A 24,383-nucleotide genomic window follows, 5' to 3' on the forward strand; every position below is an offset into this window, starting at 1 on the left:
CATCAGTCAATAATTATAATTATTACGTACAACAATTCAGTACACCGTCAATATCTATTGCAACATTTGATTGATGAAGAATTAAACAAGTTAAATAAATAAACATTTATAGTGAGACTAAAACCGAGAAAAAAATGATTTTATTCTAACCTTAAGTACCTCGGTGCTGCTGATTTTTACAATACTAACAAATTAAAATTAAAATTGCTGCTCAATTATTATAGGTAGGTATATAAATTTATAGTTTTCATTGTTTAGAGGAATAAATATGAAACGGCATCTGGCATAGCTCAAAATATGATAAAGAGTTCATGATGTATGGGTACAATATGTGATTTTGAAAGTGACTTTTAATAATGTATTTATTATCCACAATAAACGCTTGTTACTCTTAAACTACATTAAAATGAATTACGAAATAAATAATGGTTTGAAAGTAAGTGCGTGTTTACATTTATTATAAATTGCGGACGCGGGCGCGACTTCTTATAGGTTAGGTAAACACTTTGGGTGTTTAGGTGTTCTGTGTTATACCATACTTTACGATTTCACATCTTATCTTTCAGATTATAGTCACTACGAAATGTAATGTAAAAAATAAAAATAAAAATAGTAAAATATACTACTTATTCGAAAAAAGTTGCTAAGTATAGTTGATTTTTTAATTAAATAAAGCTAATTCTATACTGCCAGTTTTTTCCAAAAAATAAATCATGAGGAGAGACAAATAGACTGATGCTCAGTCACCGATTTAGTACGATGAGGATCTAAAGATAGGATAAAATAAAAATTCATATGGACTCACTCGTTAGTCTAGTGACTAGTGAGTTAATATATGACTTGAAACAAAAGGCCACGGATTCGATTCTCAACCCGTACAAATCCTTGTGTGATGCACAGTTTTGTCCTAAACATGGGTGTCCCTTTTCTGTGTAAGTAAATATATTGTGCAAAAAGTATTAGTACATACAATATGTACGTATTATGTGAAAATTGCGTGAGCTCAAACTAAATAAAATCGAGAAGTAGGAACTGGTTCACTGACTCATCCACAATGACAGAACTGAACCACATCACAATAAATATCACATCATAACGTCAAAATTTTAATTTTTTTTACTGTAGTTATAAAAATTTGATACCTTTAGGTAAGTTTCTTTGACATGACATTTATGTGACGTTTGATATATGTGACTGAAACCGCGTCCGCGTACGCGAGTTGTACGTAAACACGCACTTAGCCAGACCGAGTTGCGCGCTGAAGGAATACTTCTTAGCCCAGTCAGCAGCCATTTTGTGAGATTACCTAAAAAAGATGTTAAGTTGTGTTAGAGACACGAGTTGAAAGTCTACACATGTCCTAACCACCTCTGACAGTTTCTAGGTATCTGTGCTTAGGGCGGCTTTATGCTGTCTAGGAACTCTCTGGTGACCTTTAATAGTGGTGCACCTTATTTTAAAGAAAGGCTCTAAACACCCACAAACCGTCTCGTTTGATTTAACAAATATTAGGCCACAAGTGAAGTTATTCTATTTAAACATGAACCTTAATAAGTTTAAGTTAAGGAACAAATTTTAAACGAAACATCTCTTGTGGCCTTGAATAGGTGACCTACATATATGCCAGCCCCATCAGTCTTTCAATAGACTGCGTGTGTATGATGTATGTTGGGACCCTCGAACAGCGACTCAACTTATTAATGTCATATAGACATTATACTAAGAAATAAGACATGTGATTGAGGCTAGGCCTCCGATGTCCATTCATTAGTTGTGCTTCATCCAATGTTGTTCGAATGGCAGTTTCGCCTATAACTACTTGGTCTCACCTAACTATCCTAGTACGTGCGTATGACGGGCGGCACAGTCTTGCACTCCTGCTGGTCGAGCGTGTGGTCGATGACGGGTCGGTAGCTCAGCTTGGTGGCGCCCGTGCTCGCGTCGGTCTCCGCTATCGTGTGCTTCCTCCAGTGTTGTTCGAATGGCAGTTTCGTCTAAAGCAACAGAATTATTTACGGACTGGGCATTTTGAAGCATGCTCATAGGTGTCGTTTTATCCTTACTTGCTTAAGCACCGTACCGATGTACGCTTGCGTGTTACACACCCCAGCTTACGAATTTGTCTTCACTTTTTAAAATACGGATATCTGAGTTCCGCCCACAGAGAATTCAACCTCAAGAGTAAGTACGCATATACAAGGTTTTGCATGAAAACAAAATCGCGATATGTTAGCGGGGGACAGGGGAGAATGCTTTGTTTTAAAGTCACGTAATGAAGACAATGTGCGGAATGAGGGTACCGAACGGGCGTGGGCCGACTTTCATGCTAAGTAACGGCCTACGCTTGGCGATCGCGGGTGTCCGGCTTTTCGGCGTGTATAGGTGGTTGTCTGTGGTTACGCCTAACCAAAGTTTTATAAAACCTTTGATGGAACCCTAAAAAGTTAATTACTAACCTGTCCATCCAAGGGCTTGGAATAGTCCAACTCATCGCGGCGAGTCTTGAAGTCCTCCCTCGCGTGCGCGCCTCGGGATTCCTCGCGCGCCAGTGCACCCTCCACAATCTGCACCGAGTTGATGAGGAGGTTCTGCAGCTCCAGGGTTTCCACCAGGTCGCTGTTCCAGATCAGGGACCTATCCGATACTTTGATGTCCGCCATTTGCTTGTAGATGTTGTGAATTTGTTGGTGACCTAAAAATTTCGTGAGGTTATAGAAAAAAAAAGGTGATCACGCATGTCACGTGCGGGTTTGATCCGCAATATTCAGTCAGCAATAAGCGCTAATGCTGTTCAAACAAAGGAATAATAACATTTTGTTACAATATTTTGTTATTTTTTTTGTTTCTGTTATTTTATTTTTTGTTGTTTTTTTAAATATGGTAACAATAAGATATGTAAATAAATGAGAGAAAATAATGTTTTTGTTACTAACCTTCTTCAAGCGTGCTCTTCTGCCTGAAGACAGCGGCGTTTTTCTGCATACACTTCTGCATCCTCAAACGCAGATCCGCCGTTGAGATGTTGCCATTTGCGTATCTTATCTTGTCCAGGTTGGCGATACTCTCTTGTCCTGTCGTCTGAAACAATGGTACTGACTCTGAGCGCAACTACATTTAGAGTATTCGCATCTTCTTCTTACCAATGTAATAAGAAAAGAACAGACAACCCTAATTTGATTTAGAACTGTCAAACCTCGTGACTTTAGGTGCCAGTCATGAGCCTATTGTTTAGAGTGCACTAAAATTAAAAATCTTTAAATGTAAAATTCATTGTCTATTCTTTTTCAGCAATATTAAAAAGAAAAAGATGCAGATTTAGTTTGGAGGAATCTGAATCGACGCCAATATATTGTATTATCTTTAAACTATGCGTTCATGAAGAATGTAAATCAAACGCGGGCTCCAACTTATCAAAACTTATTTTAGTTAAAATTAAAAATCTTTAAATGTAAAATTCATTGTCTATTCTTTTTCGGCAATATTAAAAAGAAAAAGATGCAGATTTAGTTTGGAGAAATCTGAATCGACGCCAATATATTGTATTATCTTTAAACTATGCGTTCATGAAGAATGTAAATCAAACGCGGGCTCCAACTTATTAAAACTTATTTTAGTTTTACTAATTTTCGCCAGCTCAATACTGAGCACAGGACTCGTCTTCACACAAGATCTTGGCGTGTGGAAATCCCTACAGATCTATATCTATCTGTCTGCTAGCTTTCACGGCCCAACAGTTAAACTGATTTTGATGAAATTTGGTACAGAGTTACATGTCGGGGAAAGACATAGGCTAATTTTTTTTCCGGAAAATTAAAAAACTCCCTTGGGATTTAACAAAAAATCTACATCCATGCGGACGAGGTCGCGAGCATTATCTAGTAAATGATAAATGATAAATGTGATGAAAAGTGTTTCAGAATTCTAAGATAAAATAATATAATCCTTTCTGCTTCCGGAAGTTTATTTTATTGTACAGTTAAAATCTGTTTAATTACACTATGTTGTCAACAAGTGAAAGATGATTTTACCGTATTATGATTTATGACGGGCATTGATGGCGTATTTTGACTTCGCGATAACTTAAGGCAGGGGTCAACTATCTCTATTATACGCGAGAAATTTAATTACATAGCTAGCTATAAAATTGAATTATTTGCGTAGTCATTATAAATTAATCCATATTAATATTATAAATGCGAAAGTATATGTCTGTCAGTACTTTTTCACGGCCATCCATTTAACCAATTTTGAAGAAAATTGGTACAGAGATAGGCCATACTTTTTATACCGGTAAATCAAAGTGTTGAGAAAATCAGAGAGTGGTGGTAAGTCCCTAAGCTAGTAGCAGGCTAATTTGAAAGGTGAATGGCAGTTTTTATTAAACCAATACCACTTTTAAGACTAGAGACAATATAGAAATAAGAAATTCTCAAACTGGCCTTAATGATCTCCCTCTTATGAGACTACAGCGCTCACAGGGAGGTCGTCATGGGGGTGCGATGATGATGATGATGATATTACCTCCTTCAGCGGGGCCTGCGAGTCTCCCGGGCGGCTGGTGTCGGCGACGGTGATGGCGCAGGCGCGGCCGAACACCACGATGTCGAGGAGCGAGTTGGCGCCCAGCCTGTTGGCGCCGTGCACGGAGGCGCAGGAAGCCTCCCCCGCCGCGAGGAGGCCGGGCACCAAGTGGTCTTTTCCGTTTTTGTGGACGAGAACCTGTGGGGAAATTATGAATTACATAATCTTGCTAATCTTCCTCGTGATAAAATTATTCTACATTAGCTGATGCGACTTCGTCCGCGTGGATTTACATTTTCAAAATCCCGCGGGAACTCTTTGATTTTTTGGTAATCCAGGATATAATCTATCTCCATTCCAAATTTCATCCAAATCCTTTAAGCTGTTTTTGCGTGATTGAGTAACAAACATCCAAACATCCACCGTTTCACATTTATAATAATATTAGTAGGAATCCAATTGAGCTTCGTGTACATCTCACGTGACCCTTCCCGGGCAACGCAGGGTACATAGACCGCTAGACTAGTATAACAACAGGTTGCTAGACACAATTTTAACAAGATCGTGAAGTGAGGAAATCCCTAAAAGAGATCTATGTCCCAAATTTGCAATCGTTTTCAAAAAATTTGAATTGTTCAAGGTCCGCAGGAGAGACGGCAATATCAAGCGAGTGGCAGTGAGCTGCTGGACATAAATAGTTCGTCGCAAAACGTTCGTCGGTTGCAAAGGCGACGACGATACCCAAATCCTTCCTTCCTATCTTCCTGGTATGTCGTAAAATTCCACAAAGTAACGTCTGAATCTACTCACCTCCCCGCGGAAGTTGGTGGGGGTGCCGCCCATGTTGTAGTGCACGGTGGGCAGCACGGGGATGGGCTCCTTGGTGACGTCAACGCCCGCGAAGATCATGGCCGTCTCCGAGATGCCGGGCAGGCGCTGCTTCAGCTGATCGGGCGGCAGGTGGTGCAGCTGCAAGTGCACGTGGTCCTTCTCCGGTCCGCAACCTCTGCCTACGCGCAAAAATGTCTTTGTAAACGTTTTGCAGTCCCGCAAAGTGCTAATGCGCGTGGCCACCATTTTAGTGACGTCAGCACTAGACTGAAGTTTCGAGCTGATGGTATATTTTTATTTCGGGTGACGTCAAAATGACGTCATTTCGATGTTAATGAGACATGGTTCCCGCGCAATAGCAATTTGCGTGACTTATACAGTACGTACGTTTACGTAATTCATTTTTATTATTATCAACATTAGGTAGGTACCTACTAGGTACTACCTAGTTACATCATTTTGGTTATCAATTCATTTAAATTCAACACGTCATGACAATCAAAAAGAATACAATTGTGCTCAATTGAAATAAAATACTCTAGACTTGTGAATATAAAAATATAAAAACATACATTTTATTTATTTATTTGTTATGTTTTCTTCACATTAGCCAATAAATGGTGTAAATATATTTTAATAAAGTTGTTATAAGAGATATAACAACAAAAATGAGAAATATGATTGATTTCATGTGTTGCCTCCTAATTCCTAAAATACACTGCTTAATTTGCAACTAAACACCAGTAGATAGACGATTGAATAAAGAGCATTTTGCTGGTTTTAATTTTTCTTTTTAATAGGTACTAACTTATTACCGCGAGTTCATCCGCGTGGACTACACAAATTTCAAACCCTTATTTTACCCTTTTAGGGGTTGAATTTTTAAAAATCCTTTCTTAGCGGCTGTTTCCGTCATAATAGCTATCTGTTTGCGAAATATCAGTCAGCTTTTCCTAATATAGATTATTGATCATAAGTCATTTGAAGTGAACTCACCCTCCATGATCTCGACAGTCATGGCCCTGGACACAACGTCTCGGCTGGCGAGGTCCTTGGCGACAGGCGCGTACCTCTCCATGAAGCGCTCGCCCTTCGCGTTGACGAGGAAGCCGCCCTCGCCGCGGCAGCCCTCCGTAATGAGGCATCCCGCACCGTAGATACCTGGGTTTTAAGGGAACCGAGCAAAAATGTGAGAAGAATAGATTTATTTACTGTAATGTACTGAGAAAGAAATGGAAAGAAAGAAATTTTGGCCACCATAGGATCAAAAAATAAAATGATTTTTTGACAATTTGATGACGTTTTGAAAATAAACTATGTTAGTAAACAAAAACCGGCCAAGTGCGAGTCAGGCTCGCGCGACGAGAGTTCCGTACAAAAGTCCTATTTTTTCGACATTTTGCACGATAATTCAAAAACTATGATGCATAAAAATAAATAAAAATCTGTTTTAGAATCCACAGATAAAGCCCTTTCATATGATACCCCACTTGATATAGTTATCTTACTTCAAATATTGAAAATACTGATTTTAGTTCATGACCACAACTTAATTTTTTTTGTGTGATCTAACCACAAATTCACGGTTTTCAGATTTTTCCCCTAATGCCAGCTATAAGACCCACCTACCTACCAAATTTCATGATTCTAGGTCAACGGGAAGTACCCTGTAGGTTTCTTGACAGACCGACAGACAGACAGACAGACAACAAAGTGATCCTATAAGGGTTCCGTTTTTCCTTTTGAGGTACGGAACTCTAAAAAACAAGACATTTTTGCTAACTGTAATATTTGTTATCCAATCCACAAAACTTCGAACATTCTTTTCTTATCTTTAACCCCCGTGAAGAGAAGTTTATACATATCCTACATATCTATCAGCTGACAATATTATATTTTATTATTGCAATACTTGAATTTGGTCACAGAACTGATAAGATAACCACCAAGTCAAGTGAATCTTAAAATACTACGCAAAATATCGCTGGATAAAAAAATCTTTTCACTTATGTTGATATCATATCAGGTTTATAAGATTTTGAACCACTTTCTAGCTGGTACCACTCAGATTTTTTTAAGTTGACTGATAGTGATTTGTAAATGTTTGTTTAGTAGGTAGGCGCCACAATATCAGTGTCATTTAATTTTGTAAAAGTGTAGACCAATAATATTTTCATCACTTGAACACTGTAGCCGGCAGGAATTATTGTACATCAAAGAATTCCTTTAGAAAGAGATTTCGGCTTCGTAAGGCTTTGTCTCCATCACTCATACCTATGTGACGTTTTGTCGGTCTCAACGACTGAGACAATGCTCTACGAAACCGCTATCTCTTTCTAAAGGTCATGTACAATATTTCCTGCTGAGTACTGCAACTGCTAGATGCCCGTGGCAGAAGATAAAGGTGACTGTGCGCCAACTGCTCTAAGTGGACACTTTCGCATTTATAATATTGGTACTGATTTCCCCAGGGCGAGAATCGAACCTCTTCTAAGTCTACAGCGCTACAGCTACAGCTACTCTTATAAGACCAGAGAGATCGTCGAATGTAGAAGTGGTAATATGTAGAAGCAGTTGCACAAAGGTTATAATAATGTTGTGTTGGTAAAATAACGACGTTAGTTACCAACGCAACATTACTATTAGTTAGTTAGTGGTATAATCGAATAGGGTTACACAGCTTGCCTTAAAGAATATTAGCCGTAGGCACGGTTGCAACGGTCTTAATCCAAATTTATCAAATCACAAATCGTTTATGGTCTAGGTATAGCTCGTCCAGGATCGGATCTATCGATATGGCATCTCGTTGGAATCATGGCGTACCACTTTTTTACAGGCACATTTACAAATCAGGTTCTAAGAAAACCTGCTTACGATCCGTATTATGCCTCATAAGCTGTTGCTTACGATTCGTATAATGCCTCATAAGCTGCTGCTTACGATTCGTATAATACCTCATAAGCTATGTATAAGCGCTCTATTAGTTATCCCGACTAATATTATAAAGGCGAAAAATTGTATGTGTGTGTGTATGTTTGTTACTCCTTCACGCAAAAACTACTGGACGGATTTGGCTGAAATTTGGAAAGAAGACAGATTATTCTCTGGATTAACACACAGGCTACTTTTTATCCCGGAAAATCAAAGAGTTCCCGCGGGATTTTGAAAAACGTAAATCCACGCGGACGAAGTCGCGGGCATTAGCTAGTATACTCTATGTAAGAACCATTACACAAGGTAGTCGCAGTGCCTATGCGCACGAAATCGTGGAGACTGCGTTCGTATACACACGGCGACTTCCATATAAATTAGCGATTCTAACGGTCGCTATCGACTGAGTTGCCGGGCGACTAGTCGATCGTGCGTAATGGGTCTAAGGTTAACTGGGCACGATGTCCGCTGCCAAGTATTACCAGTGGGGTGGAACTGCACGAACTCCATGTCCTCGTTTTGCAGGCCGGCGCGCGCCGCCATGGCCGTGCCGTCGCCCGTGCACGTGTGCGCCGACGTGCAGCTGAAGTACGAGCGCCCCGTGCCGCCCGTCGCCAGAATCGTGTTCTTGGCTTGGAACCTGACACAAAATAATCTCTATATCTACTCCACTCCAAATTCAAAACTAGTTGGGTTATGTATACTTCCACTGATCACGTGATTTCGGGCGTCAGATTCATATTTGTAAATAAATAGGTAAATAGATCTTTTTTATTTGAAGTATCTGAGGCTCAATTTGTTAGTAGAGTACAATCTGATACTTATGTAGTTAGTAACTTTTGCAATAAACTTGGAAAAATAATAATCATCATGTTTGCGGCCTCACTACATATAATATTATATTATAATGTATTCAAGCATTTTGGAGGCTGAACACAGTATGGTCAACAGTATGACATCTTTTTCAAAGTTTTGACTTTGAAAATAACGCAAAGTAAGCTGAGTTTTATTTCCTCTACATAAAGTACAAAATAATGTGAAACAAAATAAAACAGAGGTGCAAATGAGTGCATCGATTTGTTGAATCTTTTCATAATTATATAATTAAAAAAGCAAAAATACAAGTCACAAAAAGCAACTTCTCAATATAAACTATAAATTCGCACTCATAATAATATTATTTGATTAAACAACGAACAATCCATACTAATATTATAAATGCAAAAGTGTGTCGGTCTGTATGTATATCTGTCTGCTAGTTTTTCACGGCCCAACAGTTTAACCGATTTTGATCAAATTTGGTAGAGAGTTAGCTAATTTCCCGAGGAAGGACTTAGGCTACTTTTTATCGCGGAAAATAAAGAGTTCCCACGGGATTTTTTAACAACCTAAATCCACACAGACCAAGTCGCGGGCATCATCTAGTATACAATACAGCTAAAGCAGTGGCGTGCAAAGTATATAAGCTTAAAAGCTCAGCATACCCTGGCTTACTCTGGTAAAGCTCTGGCATTTTGAATCTACAAATGATTGGAATCTTTTTTTAAATAATTGAAAATTCGTCCTCAAATAGCTCGCCGCGCCTTGCAATAAAATCATAGCACTATCACAGTCATGAAACACGGTCGCGGTCGGTGTAAGCACTGTAAGCTTAGCCGATGAACCTTGAGTGAACGCCATCTATCGGTATTCGGTACTACTATCAGTCCTCTCCCATGACGCGGACGACGAGACGCGTCATCAGAGGCAAAATCCAGTTGTGCTTTTACTCACACATCCACGCTTACACGTATAGTAATATTACGCAACTCTAAATAAATAATAAATAATAAATTTATTCATAAGAATGCAGGTGACATAACATGGTTATAAAATTAGTTGGCGAGCCTTATGCATTCTACCTTAGAATATTGGTGTATGAATATTTAAGTATTACATTACAGTTAAATTTTTAAAAACATGTAAGTACATATAAATTACAAAATCTTTAAAATTATATAATATTCAGAAAGTAAATTAATTAAGTCATACAAAAACAAGAGAAAAAAAAAAAAAATAGAAATAATAACAGTCATTTAAATTTTTACATGTCATACAGAGGGGATACCTAACTATTGCACTACAAAGACCATAATTTATTTCAGTCATCTAATCTAAGTCATCAGATTTACATTATTTAGATATTATTTTAGACAAATTATTTGAGCTCATCAATCAAAAATTCCGAGATGTTGTAATAACATTTATTTATAAGCAGCTCATGAGTTTTCCTCTTGAAATTATTTATAGTAGTGTTTTTGTAGTTGTCAGGAAGTTTATTGTACACAGTTATTGCCATATAGTGTGTACTCTTTTCAAACATCTGTAGTCTTTTAGGAGGCACAACTAGTTTGTTCCTTCTCTGAGCTCTACGAGATCTCACCTCACCCAACTCAGCATAAGTTTTAAAATAGTTTGGGTTTTTCTTTACTAGTAATAGCAATTCATATAAATATTGACAGGGTAAGGTAAGAATATGATGTTTCTTAAATAAAGGCTTACAGGTATCCAATGGTTGCAGTCCACATAATGCTCTCAGACATGCTTTTTGTTTTATAAAAACTTTATTAGCAAATACCGAATTTCCCCACAGGATAATCCCATATCTTAATAGTGATGAAACATACCCTTGGTAGGCTATTAATGCTGTTTTCATATCTGAAGTTTGGTGGAGCCGTCTGAGGACATAAACAAACTTATCCAATTTGCTGCATAGGTTTTCAACATGGGTTTTCCAATTAAAATGCCGATCGATTATGAAACCTAGAAACGATGTAGACTCTACATCTTCAACGGCAGATCCCATATAGTTTATTTTAAAATTTGATAACACATTATTATATGGTAAAAATTGGATAAATTTGGTTTTTTGCATATTTACAGAGAGGTTATTTAGTTCCAACCATTTTATTACATTAGACAACGCTTCGTTTGCATCAAATTCAATAGTTAATTTATTTTTGCTTTTTACTATGATAGTCGTGTCATCCGCATACATTATACACTGTTGATTAATAAAGTCGGGAAGGTCGTTGATGTAAAGGAGAAACAATAAGGGACCCAAAACACTGCCCTGTGGTACACCATACGGATGTTGGACTTTATATACAGAGCGATAAGCCTTACAGCATGAATTTGTTGTTTGAAGAATTTCTACACATTGCATTCTTTTGCTAAGATAACTTGTTAGCCATTCTAAACATTTTCCTCTAATTCCGTATTTTTCAAGTTTATCTAAGAGAGATTTCTGACAAACTAGGTCAAATGCTCTAGTCATGTCAAGAAAGATTCCTATGACATTAAATTTATCATTTAGGCTTTCCGTAATAATTTTATTCAAGGCATAACAAGCTAAGGTGGTACTACTATTTTTTATGAAACCATATTGTTCATTTTTCAATAAATGATAAGATGATATAAAACTATATATTTTATTGTGCATTATTTTCTCCAAGACTTTCGAAAGAATTGGTATTAGTGTTATGGGGCGGTAGTTATTTATATCATTTTTATCACCCTTTTTGAAAATAGGCTTAATGATAGAAAGTTTAAGCCTGCCAGGAAAAACTCCTTCTGTAAAAGAAAGATTTACTATGTAACTTAGTGGCAACGCTACATAAGTGGCGCATATTTTTAGAATTTTTGTGCATAAATTATCGTAGCCAGTTGAGTTAGTATTCTTAAGTCCTAATATGGTTTTATGCACATCGTTTGCGATTACTGGTGTGAGGTATAAAGTCTTGTCATTAGTACTAATAAAGTTACTTATGTTATGCCTAGGGACAGTCGGGTAAGATTTTTTACTAAGGTCTAGATGTGTGAGACATTTCTCCTAAAACTTGTTAATGTGTGCGTCAAATGACCCTAAATGACCCCTTTTTGACGGGCGAAATAAGCACGACTTCTGTCCAATCACAAGAGAGTTCAATACCGCGCGGAGTTTAAAGTCGTAAGTACATGTAAGCATTTGAGTTTTTAATCTATTACAATCAAAATAAGTAGCTATATTTATTATAATTCTATACTTTTTCAATTTAATTAATTTATTGATATTATTTTCCATAAATTTGAGTACGGTTTAGATTCTAAGATAAAGCTTGCCAGTTTATGTTTCGAACGTAAATTCAAATAAATAAACCAAAACTCGTCCTATTTAAAAGAATAAAAGATTTAAAAGCATTATGGCCTTTTATTGATAATTGCAATAGTTCTTTAATAATTAAATACTATTTCTTGCAAAATAAATAATAGCTTTTATGAATAATTCAATTTTTAAGGAGATTTTTGGTATATTTTGGCATAAAAATCTCAAACTTTAATTACCTACTCCATCTTGTTTTCTTTCCAATCGTTCAATGTGCAGTGTTTTGTTTTATTTTGGTGAAAAATAGAGTTTTTGTGGATATAACTACGTGAAGTAAATGAAATCCAGTTCGTTTTGTGATTTTAAGAGTTTGTATAAAGGTTTATTTATAGAATACTTATTACTTATTTGGAAAATGGAAGTTTATTCATGTGAAGTTAGTGATGGCGCTGTGTGTTTACAAAAGGTACTTAGACAAAACTTTGTTTCTTTTCCCTTTAACGTAAAATTAGATATTATTCGCAAAGGAATATGTGTACCACTGTTACAATTATCACAAAAAAAGTGATAAAGTATCAGTCACTTATTTGGATGTTTGAGGTGGTTTTTTTGGCATGCGGCGCGGCGAGCGCTTCCTTGTAAATTGTACCTAACATCAGCTGATTTTGGCGAGTAGCAAGTAGGTAGGTGCTTTTATGTTATTTATTTTTTATAGTAGTCATCATCATGATCATGATCAACCCATCGCCGGCTCACTACAGAGCACGGGTCTCCTCTCAGAGTGAGAAGGGTTTGGCCATAGTCTACCACGCTGGCCAAGTGCGGATTGGTAGACTTCACACACCTTTAAGAACATTATAGAGAACTCTCAGGCATGCAGGTTTCCTCACGATGTTTTCCTTCACCGTTAAAGCGAGTGATATTTAATTACCTACTAAAAACGCACATAACTCCGAAAAGTTAGAGGTGCGTGCGCGGGATCGAACCCCCGACCTCCGATTAGAAGGCGGACGTCCTAACAACTAGGCTATCACAGCTTATAGTAGTATGTATCATCAATCATTTTTTTTTTAATTTTTTAATTTTTTTTTAATTTTTTTTTTAATTTTTTTTTTTTTTTGCGTTGTATTCCCCATGCATACCCGGGGCTCTGGGCCTGTGCACGCCACTGAGCTAAAGTATTATATCATAGAATATAATGGACTCGTAGGTACGCGTGCTCACAGACTGATATCATGAAATATTTTTTATTGATATGTTTGATAAACGGAATTACTATGTAATGGATTTGGAAAATATCAACACAGATTAGGTGATTCTTGAGATTATCGTGCTAATGCGTTCTGTTAACAGATTTTTATCGGTTCATGTGTACATTATATGCAGTATAATAAAGAGTAGTAGATAACCACATATTAGCACATTGAACAAAACTTTATTGATATTATGAACAAATTATTTTATTTTTCCTATGTTTTCATCCAAAATAAACAATAATCAAAATCCTTTATATTATGTTAAGTATTTTGAGATAGCATGTTGAGATGAATTCAAAGCATGGGATCACAATATTATAACTAAAACGTTCTTTAATTCAGACAAATAATTACTTTCCATTTCTATGTAGAATATATTTTTAAGCTTAACTATTCAAATTGTATTCTTAAGTGAAAAAAATCTTTATTGTTGAAAGTGTTTTCTATCAGTTAATTATCTTTAGTCTTATTCATAGCTTTTTTTAGCTTATAGTGATTGACATGATAGTATTGACACCACATATTACATTTTCCAATTCATACTATGATAATTTACATAGCAGTTATCATACATTTGCTAATTGCCCAAACACTTGAACAATTTTATACAGCTGAGCTAATATTGGCACATGATATTGTCATATAATTAGCATTTAATATACATACCTATAGAAAAAATTGGGTAGGTATATCAGATTTCGACTTTTATTTCAATTATTAATTAATTAACTTTGGACTTTAACCATCATGGTTCTTAGTTTTCCTTCCCAATTCACAAATGCTACAACTATTTAAATACTCGTAACTAAATTATTATTGACGAATTTCGCAGTTTGTAAGGAAAATAAATGACTAAATTTTGTATGTATCATCATTACTTGTTTATAAAACTAAACTAAAAGCGTTTATAAAACATTTGCATAATAGAAAAAACAAAGTGGCTTTTAAGCTATTGTATAAAAAATAAAATTATGTAGCTTTAATATTTGAAAAGTCACACAAGCATATAAACGAAAAATAAATATATTTTCTTACCTATGCAGGGTTCCATCTTCAAGGTTGAGCGCGATACAGCCCTTGCAGACTCCATCTTCCATCAGCAGGTCCAAGGCAAAATATTCAATGAAATATTCGCAGTTGTATCGTAGAGATTGTCCATAAAGTGTATGTAACAGGGAATGACCAGTTCTGTTAAAGCAATAATATAATATACTAAATATACTAATATTATAAATACAAAAGTGTGTCTGTCTGTGTGCTAGCTTTTCATAGTCTATCTGAACGATGGGTTCAGATGTTCCCTCATATGGATATAGGCAACTTTTTATCTCAGTAAAGATTTTTTAAAACCCTAAATCCATGCGGACTAAGTCATCATCTAGTTTACAGTAATAAATAATTGCTCACCTATCAGCTACAGCACAGCATCTATGCGCCTGTCCACCTTTTCCAAACTTTAGGGATTGTCCACCGAAGGCTCTCTGGTAAATCTTTCCCTCTGGGGTACGGGAGAATGGCATGCCATAGTTGTCAAGTTCAATCACCGCGTGGGGTGCCTCTCTTGTCATATAGTGAATGGCATCCTAGATAGCATATAAAATGAAATATATGGTCAGCAGGACAAATACAACCTAATACTGAAGAACTTGTAACAGCATACACCAAACAATATATGGTTCCAGTAAAATGCTATTAGTATTTTCTATATATTGGAGGGTCGATATTGAAAGAGTTCTTACTGTCGTAGACTCCGTGAAAAGAAACGTATGAAGGAAGCTTTACTCTATGGAAGGTAGCCGTCTTTATTTTAGTTGTCAGAGTTGGACTTTGACATGCACTCATTTTGTTGTTGTTCAAAATTGTCTCTCGCGTTACATTAATTAAGTATCAGATTATAGCTTAGCTAATTATTATTATTTGAGATAGGTAGGTAGATTCTTATTCGTGATATTTAATTCGGTGATTGTGATATAGTTAGAACAGTAATTGTTCGATGGTAATGTACATTGTGTTAAATCGTAACATCTAGTGCCATCCGGTGACTTTGTCTGCAAAGCACTATTAATAATGTTCACGTAGTTGTTTGACGAATATGGAATATTAATTATTGGTGAATATTAGAGTAATTCGTGAGTTAACGTTTGGCTCAGTGGATAGATTATTATAAGGACATCCGTTAAGGTTATTTCTGCAAACGCTAGTGATTTAGAGTGTAATTGGAGAAATACCGGCAGTTGAGATAATGATTAGTTTGAAGTGATAGTTTAGTGTGATAGTAACTTGAAGTTAACTTTGATAGTACCCGCTTTAGAATCGTATAACCCGGTTGGTAAAGAATCATTGATGACTCTCGTGTAATGTTGAAATGGATTAGACAATGAGTTGCCCATGAGATCGAATAGCTTACATTCTACCTGGTTTCTGTTGTGATCGCTTATTTGGGTGGATAGTAGTCGTGGCGCGTGTGGCGCACGATGCTATGGTGTTCTGTATGCAGATGTGCACAGAGTGGAGAAGGTAGAGCTATTGCGATATTCTGAATTAGTAATGAGAAGTCAATTATAAGATCTGGTTTAGATCGTAAGAGAGTCAATGCAATGATCCTTTTAAGAGCGTTCATGAAGTTGTGATAGATTACCTTGAGATGATTAGATAACGGAATAGGTCGTGATTTGATTGAGAGGTTGCAATGGCAATTGCGCCCTCATCACACGATGTAGTGTTTAGCTCAGGCTAGCTAGTTTAGAGTGTGGTGAGGGGTCGCTGTGAGGGGTGGTTGGAGGCGACCATAGGTAGGGTTAGGTTAGGGTGATCTGGTTGTGTTACGTTGATGGTTTCCATGTGCGATACGTTACTGAGAACTATTTGTAAAGAACATGGATTAAAGTACCTACTTATTAATTAATACCTTCTGATGTCGGCTAAAGATCAATAATAATTATCGGCCATCCTCTTGTTCTCTGACATATATATATATTTCTATAAAATGTAATATATTTTCAACGGATTTTATAGGACAAAATTCATTAAGAACATGGTGAATCAAAATATTTGCTATTATCATTTCATTTCATCAAGACATCACCATGGTGGAAACTTTTAAATTTCACATTCAGACATTATAAGTGTGCATTTATAATGGTTTATGTTATGCTTACCTGGTCTCCAAGCCAATCAGAGCCCTTGACAGTATCATACATATGCCATAGCCAATTATCATCCTCCATATTACCTTAAAGGAAAAAAATCATTTTGAAATTCTACATACTAAACCTATGTCTATCATTATGTAATAGAATATTAACCAATGAAAGATATTTTTTCTAGTGTTACCTAACTAGAAACAATATTCTATTTAAGTAATATTTTGATGCTAATTTGGTTTTACAAAATCTCTAACATAAATTATATTGACATAACTTTCATTCAAATCCTTTACGAAAGGATGGCAATACTTTAAGATCTGACAATTTAGTAGAGATGTCTAGACAACCATACTAACATTGCACAAAACTGACTGTATGTAACAGACTGAGGTAGTCAATCAATGGGGCCGATTCTCTTGTACACAATCTCTAAACTAAACTAAATTAACAGGTCTAAATCTAGTGCCATCCTTTTCCGCAAGCAACATTATGAAAGGGATAGCAATAGATTTAGACGTGTCATTTTAGTTTAGTTTAGAGATTGTGTACAACGGAATTAGCCACATTATTATGCTAATTTAGGTACATTTAACTTTTTTTTGCATAATACTTACACTTGACTGCAATCATGCCTAATGATGATTATTGTATAGACATATTAGGTTCTCAAGCCAAACTTGGCCAGATGAATATTCACTTTCTTTGATTAAGGTACCCTCTGCTCAGTGGCGTGCACAGAGTTTGAAATCAGGGTATGCATTAATTAGGTAGGAACCTGTTTAAGTTAGCAGGTCATAATGAAAATATGCATTGATCTGTTACAACTGGGGTAAGCAGTGCATGTATGCCTCTATGACCTGCACGCCACAGCCTCTGCTGTATTTATAATAATATTATAATACTTCATATAATAATTGTATGAGTTAAACATGCCATATTCATTTAGTAGGGTAGTTGTAATAATAATGCTTACCTAGTGCTGCATTAATGCCTCCCTGTGCAGCAACTGTATGTGACCTTGTAGGGAACAGCTTAGTGACTACAGCTGTCTTGAACCCTTCCTGCACTAAGCCAAAGGCCGCCCTAAGACCAGCTCCACCCGCTCCAATCACCAATGCATCATGTTGGTGATCAACTACTGTGTAGCCTTTCCCTGTGTTGACTGAAGCATCTTTCACTGGACATGCACCTCCAACTGATAAATGTAGGTTCCTATAGACATGAGTGGCCTGGAACAAGGATATGCACTAATTCAATAAAATGATTTTTGCAAGATTATCAATAGACTATAGTCGTGCTGATGGAAAACAATGAAATGACTATTATTAGGTTGGGACAACAGTTGATATTAGCTTTTATTTTGAAGAATTTACTCAAGTTGTAAGCTGTAATGATTTATATTATAGGCAGTTTATACAAATATATGAGTAAAATATTCTTAACGTATACATATAAACTTGCTGATTGATTGGAAATAAATTATATTACTGATCAGATTTGAGTTATCGAAATCGAAATTTTAGCATACAAAAAACATGTTTGGAATGCATTAAGAGTGCTGGAAAAATTCTAAATGAATGGTAGGTCATGTGTGGTAAATGAATAAGATTATTCTGACACTATTTATTGAGTTTATAAGGCATTTCTTCCTACAAAACATTTCTATGTCGTAATATTACATAACAAAATAATGAAATATATGCATACGCATATTAATATTTTGCACTTACCAGACAGGCAGGACTGCGAGATAAAGCTGCTTTCATTAATGCACTCATGATGGAACTCCCTGTCCGCACCAGAGTACGATTTTAAGTTTAAGTCTACAGTTTTAGAATTATTGCTGCGTGACCGACATTCACAGCGCCAGCTTTCCTTATCTTCTGTCAGTTTCAAAATTGATAATAAACGTCATGACGTCACAAAAAGCTACATGAAAAGAAAAAGCACAGTTCAGTGGTAACGGGTATCTTTAGAAAGGAGTCAAATCTGTCAAACATTATGAGCTGACGCGACGACGCGCGATGGTTGAATGGAAATAGAATAAAATTGTGAGCAAAAATGTTTCGGTTAGACTCAAAAGTGGCTAATTATTGTTAAGGACGAGCAACGCTCCCATACAATTTTAAAAATCCCTGATAATATACCAATGTTACCCGTTTCTACAGCATAGTCAAAAAAACGTCAATTGTGTCAATGGCATGTCAAATGTCAATGGTGTCAATCGTCTGTCTGTGGTGTCAATTGTCAAAAAATGAAAATGAAAACAAACAAGCTTGAAGCTTGCATTTTTATTTTTAATTCATTCGCTAAACTATAAATTAATTTAATAATATAAATCAGATATAAGGAGAAATAGAAACCATTTTAGTAAATTTTACGCAATGGCTGATAATCCAAGTAGTGACGGCTTGTCTGAAGCTGAAAGGTTAAGAGGTTAGTTCAAATTGCAATTAAAACTTATTATAATTTGCCCTACTTTAATTTTTCTAACAAATCTAAATTTATTTCAGAGGAAGAGTTGGCTCATGAGCTAGATCATAGTGATTCTAATGAAGAAGACTCTCAAGATATTTCCTTAGAAATTGAAGATAAATTGCTTAGAGATGAACCAGAATGTAAGTATTCAAGCTTGTCTTAATTCAAAGGATTTGGTCATGGTAATTTAAAGGAATGTGATGCAAGTTCTTATTTACGCAATGCTGAAACTATAGTATTTGACTATGGAACCGATGGTATGTCATAATCTGCATGCCAAAATTCAGCCTGATCTGTCCAGTAGTTTGAGCTGTGGGTTGATAGATCAGTCAGTCAATTCTTTCCTTTTATATATTTAGATAAACATGCATCTGAATGGAACTGTAGATGTTAATTATGGACAAATGATAATTAATCATTGTCCAAAATATTTCATTTAATGGTTCTCATGATATAATATTGAACTATCGTTTGGACCTGTTAGATATAAAGCTCAACCTTTGGCTACGACAGGTTAAAGCAGTTTTTAAGCATGCATGTTGCTTCACATTTGGTTTAAAGTTTTCATTATACTGAAAAAATATTCTCTTTTTTGTGTAGGTGCTACAATATTAGCAGACTCGTTGTCGTTGTCATTTCAGCCACAGTTCGCTTGACGATCTGCTGCCACACCTCCCTCCACCTTAACTATATATTTTTTTTGCCTTTATTTGAACTGTCTATCTCATGGGTAATCTGTCCATCTCTTGGTAATCTCCTGCATGCCTTCAACTTCCCCTTGCACCTTTTCTTTTTATTGACAATTTTACACCTGGACATGTGGTTGAAAAAAGTGAAAATGTGTGCTTGAACAATGCTGCTTAGTGCCAAGCTTTTCAAGGATGGACCTGTTTGTATGCAACATTCTCAATTATCTTCTCCAGTAACACAATATTATCTTGTGCATCTTTTTTCACTTCTTATTCTCTCCTCACCATCTATGATCCATGTCTTTGAACAGTTGTGAAATATGGGGAATACCAAGGCCCTAACCAGCCATATCTTAATGGTTTTTATTATGTTTTGTGTTGTGATTCCTTCATAACTTCTGTAGTGTATCCATAGCAGATCTAGATATATCTGTGTATAAAAAATGTAATCTTAAAAGTTAATGTATAATCTTTTCAGACACAACACTTACAAACTATAGTGAAAGCATACACAGCACAGATAATAAAAACATAACGGGAGATGAGTTTACTGAAAACTTACAAAACATTACAACTGAAGAAGGGCTCGGAAATGTTTACACTGAAAACACTGAGAACTTTATTACACAAACTGATACATTAACGGACACAAATGATCCCTACGAGTCGTACATTAACGATTATTCTTTTGAGAATAATCATACCATAGATGAATCTCAGTCAGAGATAAATAGAGAGGAATTAAAGTTAAGTGAAGGGAATAGTGATTTCGCAATACCAAGTATAGGTGACTATCAACAAAATGATACATGTATGGATTATCAAACTACAGAAGAAATGATGAGTGAAAGGGAAAGAGAGAGAAAAACTAAAAAGGAAATGGAGGAGGAAGAAAGAGAAAAAATGCAGTATGTTTTTATCGTATTCTAACAAATTGTCTTTGTCAAATGTCATGTCATGTCAATGTCAAATTCTAACAAATTTGTATGCTGGTGTTATTAAAAATATGTGTACGGCTGGGTCCACATAAGATCATTTTGATAAGCACCTGCACATCATGAATCAACTATTTAATTTTTAATTTTAACACACAGCACAATGACGCATATCGCTCACGACAACGAAAATCAAAATTTTTAACGTAAAAGGCTTTCGTTTTGCTGCCACGTGCGGGTGTGTCAGGATGCAATAAGCCTAGTATCCAAGTTGTAATGAAAAAAAAACATTTTCACAGAGTATTAGTATCAAATTTCACTGAAGAGCAGCTAAACCGATATGAGATGTACCGACGAGCGGCATTTCCCAAGGCAGCTGTAAAACGATTGATGCAGACTATCACTGGGTGCTCAGTGGGTCAGAATGTGGTTATAGCCATGTCTGGTATTGCCAAAGTTTTCGTTGGAGAGGTGGTTGAGGAAGGTATGTATTTTATTTACAGGCAATAGGCATAAGGTAAAACTGAGTAAATTCCTGTGGTAGTGCACCAGTGCGGGAGGGGTGCGATGACGTGACGCGAGAGCTCAGTGATTTGTCAACTTGTGACAACTGTCACCCCTCCTGCACCGCTCCACTATCGCAGGAGCTTATTCAGTTATGCTCTATACCTATAAGACATAAGTCTAGCTTTTGCCCTCATTCCTTCGCCTACGTGAAATCGCGGTTCGATCGTTTCAACTTGGGCCGAATTAGAACTAGTACATTATGAAATGTGTGACTTATATATCTATTATCGCACGGGCGACGGCGCTATACGCCGGACAATAATCCAGTCTGTACCTAAGCTGAGTATAATATACTCTGCTTAGGTACAGACTATATATATAATATTATTATTAACAAGTTTATTAAGCTTGTGTGACCACCTCAGGTTCACCTGAATTACGCTTAGCCGTGACTTAAATCACAGAGTAAGAATAGTAATATCTTTATATTATGGTTAAGTTTCACCTGCGAATTTAGGTCATTGTTACGTATGGTTTACGCGGTCCATTAAGATTAGCATAACGTCGAACATTAATGAACTTGTTTAAGTCACAGGAATAGTATACTATTTTATGGTGTCCTAAATCCACCATCTTAAGGGTGCCTGTCCATTTTTTCAGCCTTGGAAGTATTGGAAAACTCTGGTGAGCCAGGGCCCTTACAGCCTAAACACCTGAGAGAAGCTTTGAGGAGGCTTCGAGCAAGAGGCGCTATACCTACCAGGAAAGCTTATAAAGGGACATTCAGGCTATAGCTGTGCGACATTGGTACTTGTAAATGTTTTTGTAATTTTCAAATTGTTTCATTCTTAAAAAAATACTAATGAAATCTTTATACTGAAGCACTTTGCCTCAATATTTGCGGCAAAATTAATCTAATTAGTGGTACAGTACAGAAACTAATGTACACCTGCCTTTAGAATGACATTCCGGCTTTGTAGAGCGTTGTCTCTGTCACTCATACCTATATACATTACTTTCGGCCGCGTACTGTAGATGGATTTGATGATTCAAAAGTACTTTAATTTAGGCGTACATTTAGGCGAAAATAGCCGTTTTTGAGTTAATTAGTAGACGCGCATGGCGCAATGCACCTTTCCGCAATGTGCATTGAACTTAAATATTTTAGGAACAGTTCAGGGCCTGGGAAAATTAAAACAAGTAAATATTCAAATGTTAATTTATTACATGATAATTGTAATAATTATTTATTATTCTTTATTAAAACAATGCATTATAACAATAAGTTAGGATCATATTTTCAAACAGTTGAAAATAAAATCAGTCTTGTTAAAAATGGCTACATTCGCAGAAAAGGTGATGTTAATAACAAATTAATGAAGTGCATTTAAATTAAATTAATATAAAAACATACATTTTATTGATAAGTGCAAATACGTAAAAATAAAATATTTTATCGCAAAATTTCATTTAAACACAAATAAAAGTTGGCACTTAATTCATTCGTGATTGTAGTAAATAAGGTTATGTTTTTAATGATCATGTATGCTGTTTGATATATCACAGTTTTTTTTAAATATAAAAGCTGCTGGCCCCAGATCAATAAATAAATAAAATGTAAAATCGTTAAGGCTCAAACGCATTTGTGCTGCGCTGCGCGGCAAATACCTGTAGTTTATATGTGTTTGTATGGAGCAAGGCGCACTTGAGTGACGCGGCATGCAACTACGTGACATAGCGCAGCAAATACCTATAGTTTGTATGGAGAAAGGCGTACTTGAGCGACGAGGCAGGCTACTACGCGCCGCGCCGCGTCGCGTAGGGCAGCGCAAATGCGTTTGGACCTTTATTAGGAATATTTAGTGTTGTATAACATCTCACCGACTTTAAATCATAGGGGCGTATCTGCATTGTACCCTTACTTTTCAGGAAACACAAAGTACAAACTGCCAAAAATAAAATATAATCAGTCCTATCTGCAATCTGTCGATAAGTTACTTAGCAACGTCGTTATTTGTCTAAATTGTATATGGTATTTGTGACATCAACAACGTCGTTATGGAAGGATTACGGATAGGTTAATTATTTATAATTTCGGCTGTAAATAACTTTGCTGTATTAATCATATGTACAATTACTTCATTATTTTGTATATTTTCTTAAAAAGTAATTTATTCAAATGATTGAGACTGTCGCTAATGCTGGATTTAAAAACCATTCGCATATTTGTGTATACGCCCCTATGGTTTGAACTGTGAAGTCCGAGATGTTTCAATATTCAATCTATCTGTAAGCTTAGCTTAGCAATGTCATTTTTGAATAAAACCGGCCAAGATACGGTTGTACTCGCACAAGAAGGGTTCCGTACCATCGTACAAGAAATAACACTTTAATTTTAATGGCGGCCATTTTGAAATTTTTATTATTGTTTGTTATAGCGACAATAAAAATACACACAAAATTTCACCTCTCTACCAATAGGTAGAGAGGTGAAATATATAGGTGAACCGTAATAACGGTTCACGAGATACAGCCATCTGACAGACAGACGGATGAACGGACGGCGAGCGGAGGCTTAGTAATAGGGTCCCGTCTGGACCCTTCGGGTACGGGACCCTAAAAAGACCTTACTTATTAAATATTTTGACAAACGTTGCTTATCGATAGATTATAGAAAGATTGAATATTGAAAACTGGGTGTTAACCAATCTCTACAAGGGAAGGCACTGATTACAATAGCAGTTATTTTTGGTAACACTATGTTATAGTTAGGTAATAAATGACTACTTCCTATATTTTTATACTAAGCAATATGCTCATAATTTTTTCAGACGGTACGCTTAATCATTCTTTCATATTTATCAGTGAGTAAGAGATCTTTTTGTCATTGAAATAAAATAATAACAAAATCAAAACTGTTAAATAAATAAAAAATGTAATATTAAACCTTTACTCATTGTATTTTA

At 36.0% G+C, this 24,383-nt stretch overlaps 3 protein-coding genes across 3 annotated transcripts in view; 2 read left to right on the forward strand and 1 right to left on the reverse strand.

Annotated features, from left to right (window-relative positions):
- Positions 1-24,383, forward strand: part of LOC117991118 (L-xylulose reductase-like) — a 345,757-nt gene that overhangs the window by 164,777 nt on the left and 156,597 nt on the right. The gene's annotated exons all lie outside the window — the stretch shown is intronic.
- On the reverse strand, positions 520-18,687 carry SdhA (succinate dehydrogenase, subunit A (flavoprotein)). Its single transcript, XM_034978891.2, has 13 exons — positions 18,539-18,687; positions 17,782-18,037; positions 16,821-16,894; positions 15,070-15,245; positions 14,698-14,850; positions 8,766-8,923; positions 6,349-6,513; positions 5,332-5,531; positions 4,522-4,719; positions 2,934-3,078; positions 2,457-2,692; positions 1,830-1,994; positions 520-1,306 (listed from the first exon to the last, which is right to left on the reverse strand). Exons 1-12 carry the CDS (start codon positions 18,584-18,586, stop codon positions 1,839-1,841), a joined length of 1,965 nt encoding a protein of 654 aa, XP_034834782.1. The 5' UTR covers positions 18,587-18,687; the 3' UTR covers positions 520-1,306; positions 1,830-1,838.
- On the forward strand, positions 19,064-24,369 carry Taf11 (TATA-box binding protein associated factor 11). The gene is made up of 5 exons (XM_034978892.2): positions 19,064-19,244; positions 19,322-19,426; positions 20,454-20,883; positions 21,210-21,394; positions 22,078-24,369. The coding sequence occupies exons 1-5, from the start codon at positions 19,193-19,195 to the stop codon at positions 22,209-22,211; spliced, it is 906 nt and encodes a 301-aa protein (XP_034834783.1). The 5' UTR covers positions 19,064-19,192; the 3' UTR covers positions 22,212-24,369.

Source organism: Maniola hyperantus, chromosome 19 (genome assembly GCF_902806685.2).
Source record: "Maniola hyperantus chromosome 19, iAphHyp1.2, whole genome shotgun sequence".
Lineage (NCBI taxonomy): Eukaryota > Metazoa > Arthropoda > Insecta > Lepidoptera > Nymphalidae > Maniola > Maniola hyperantus.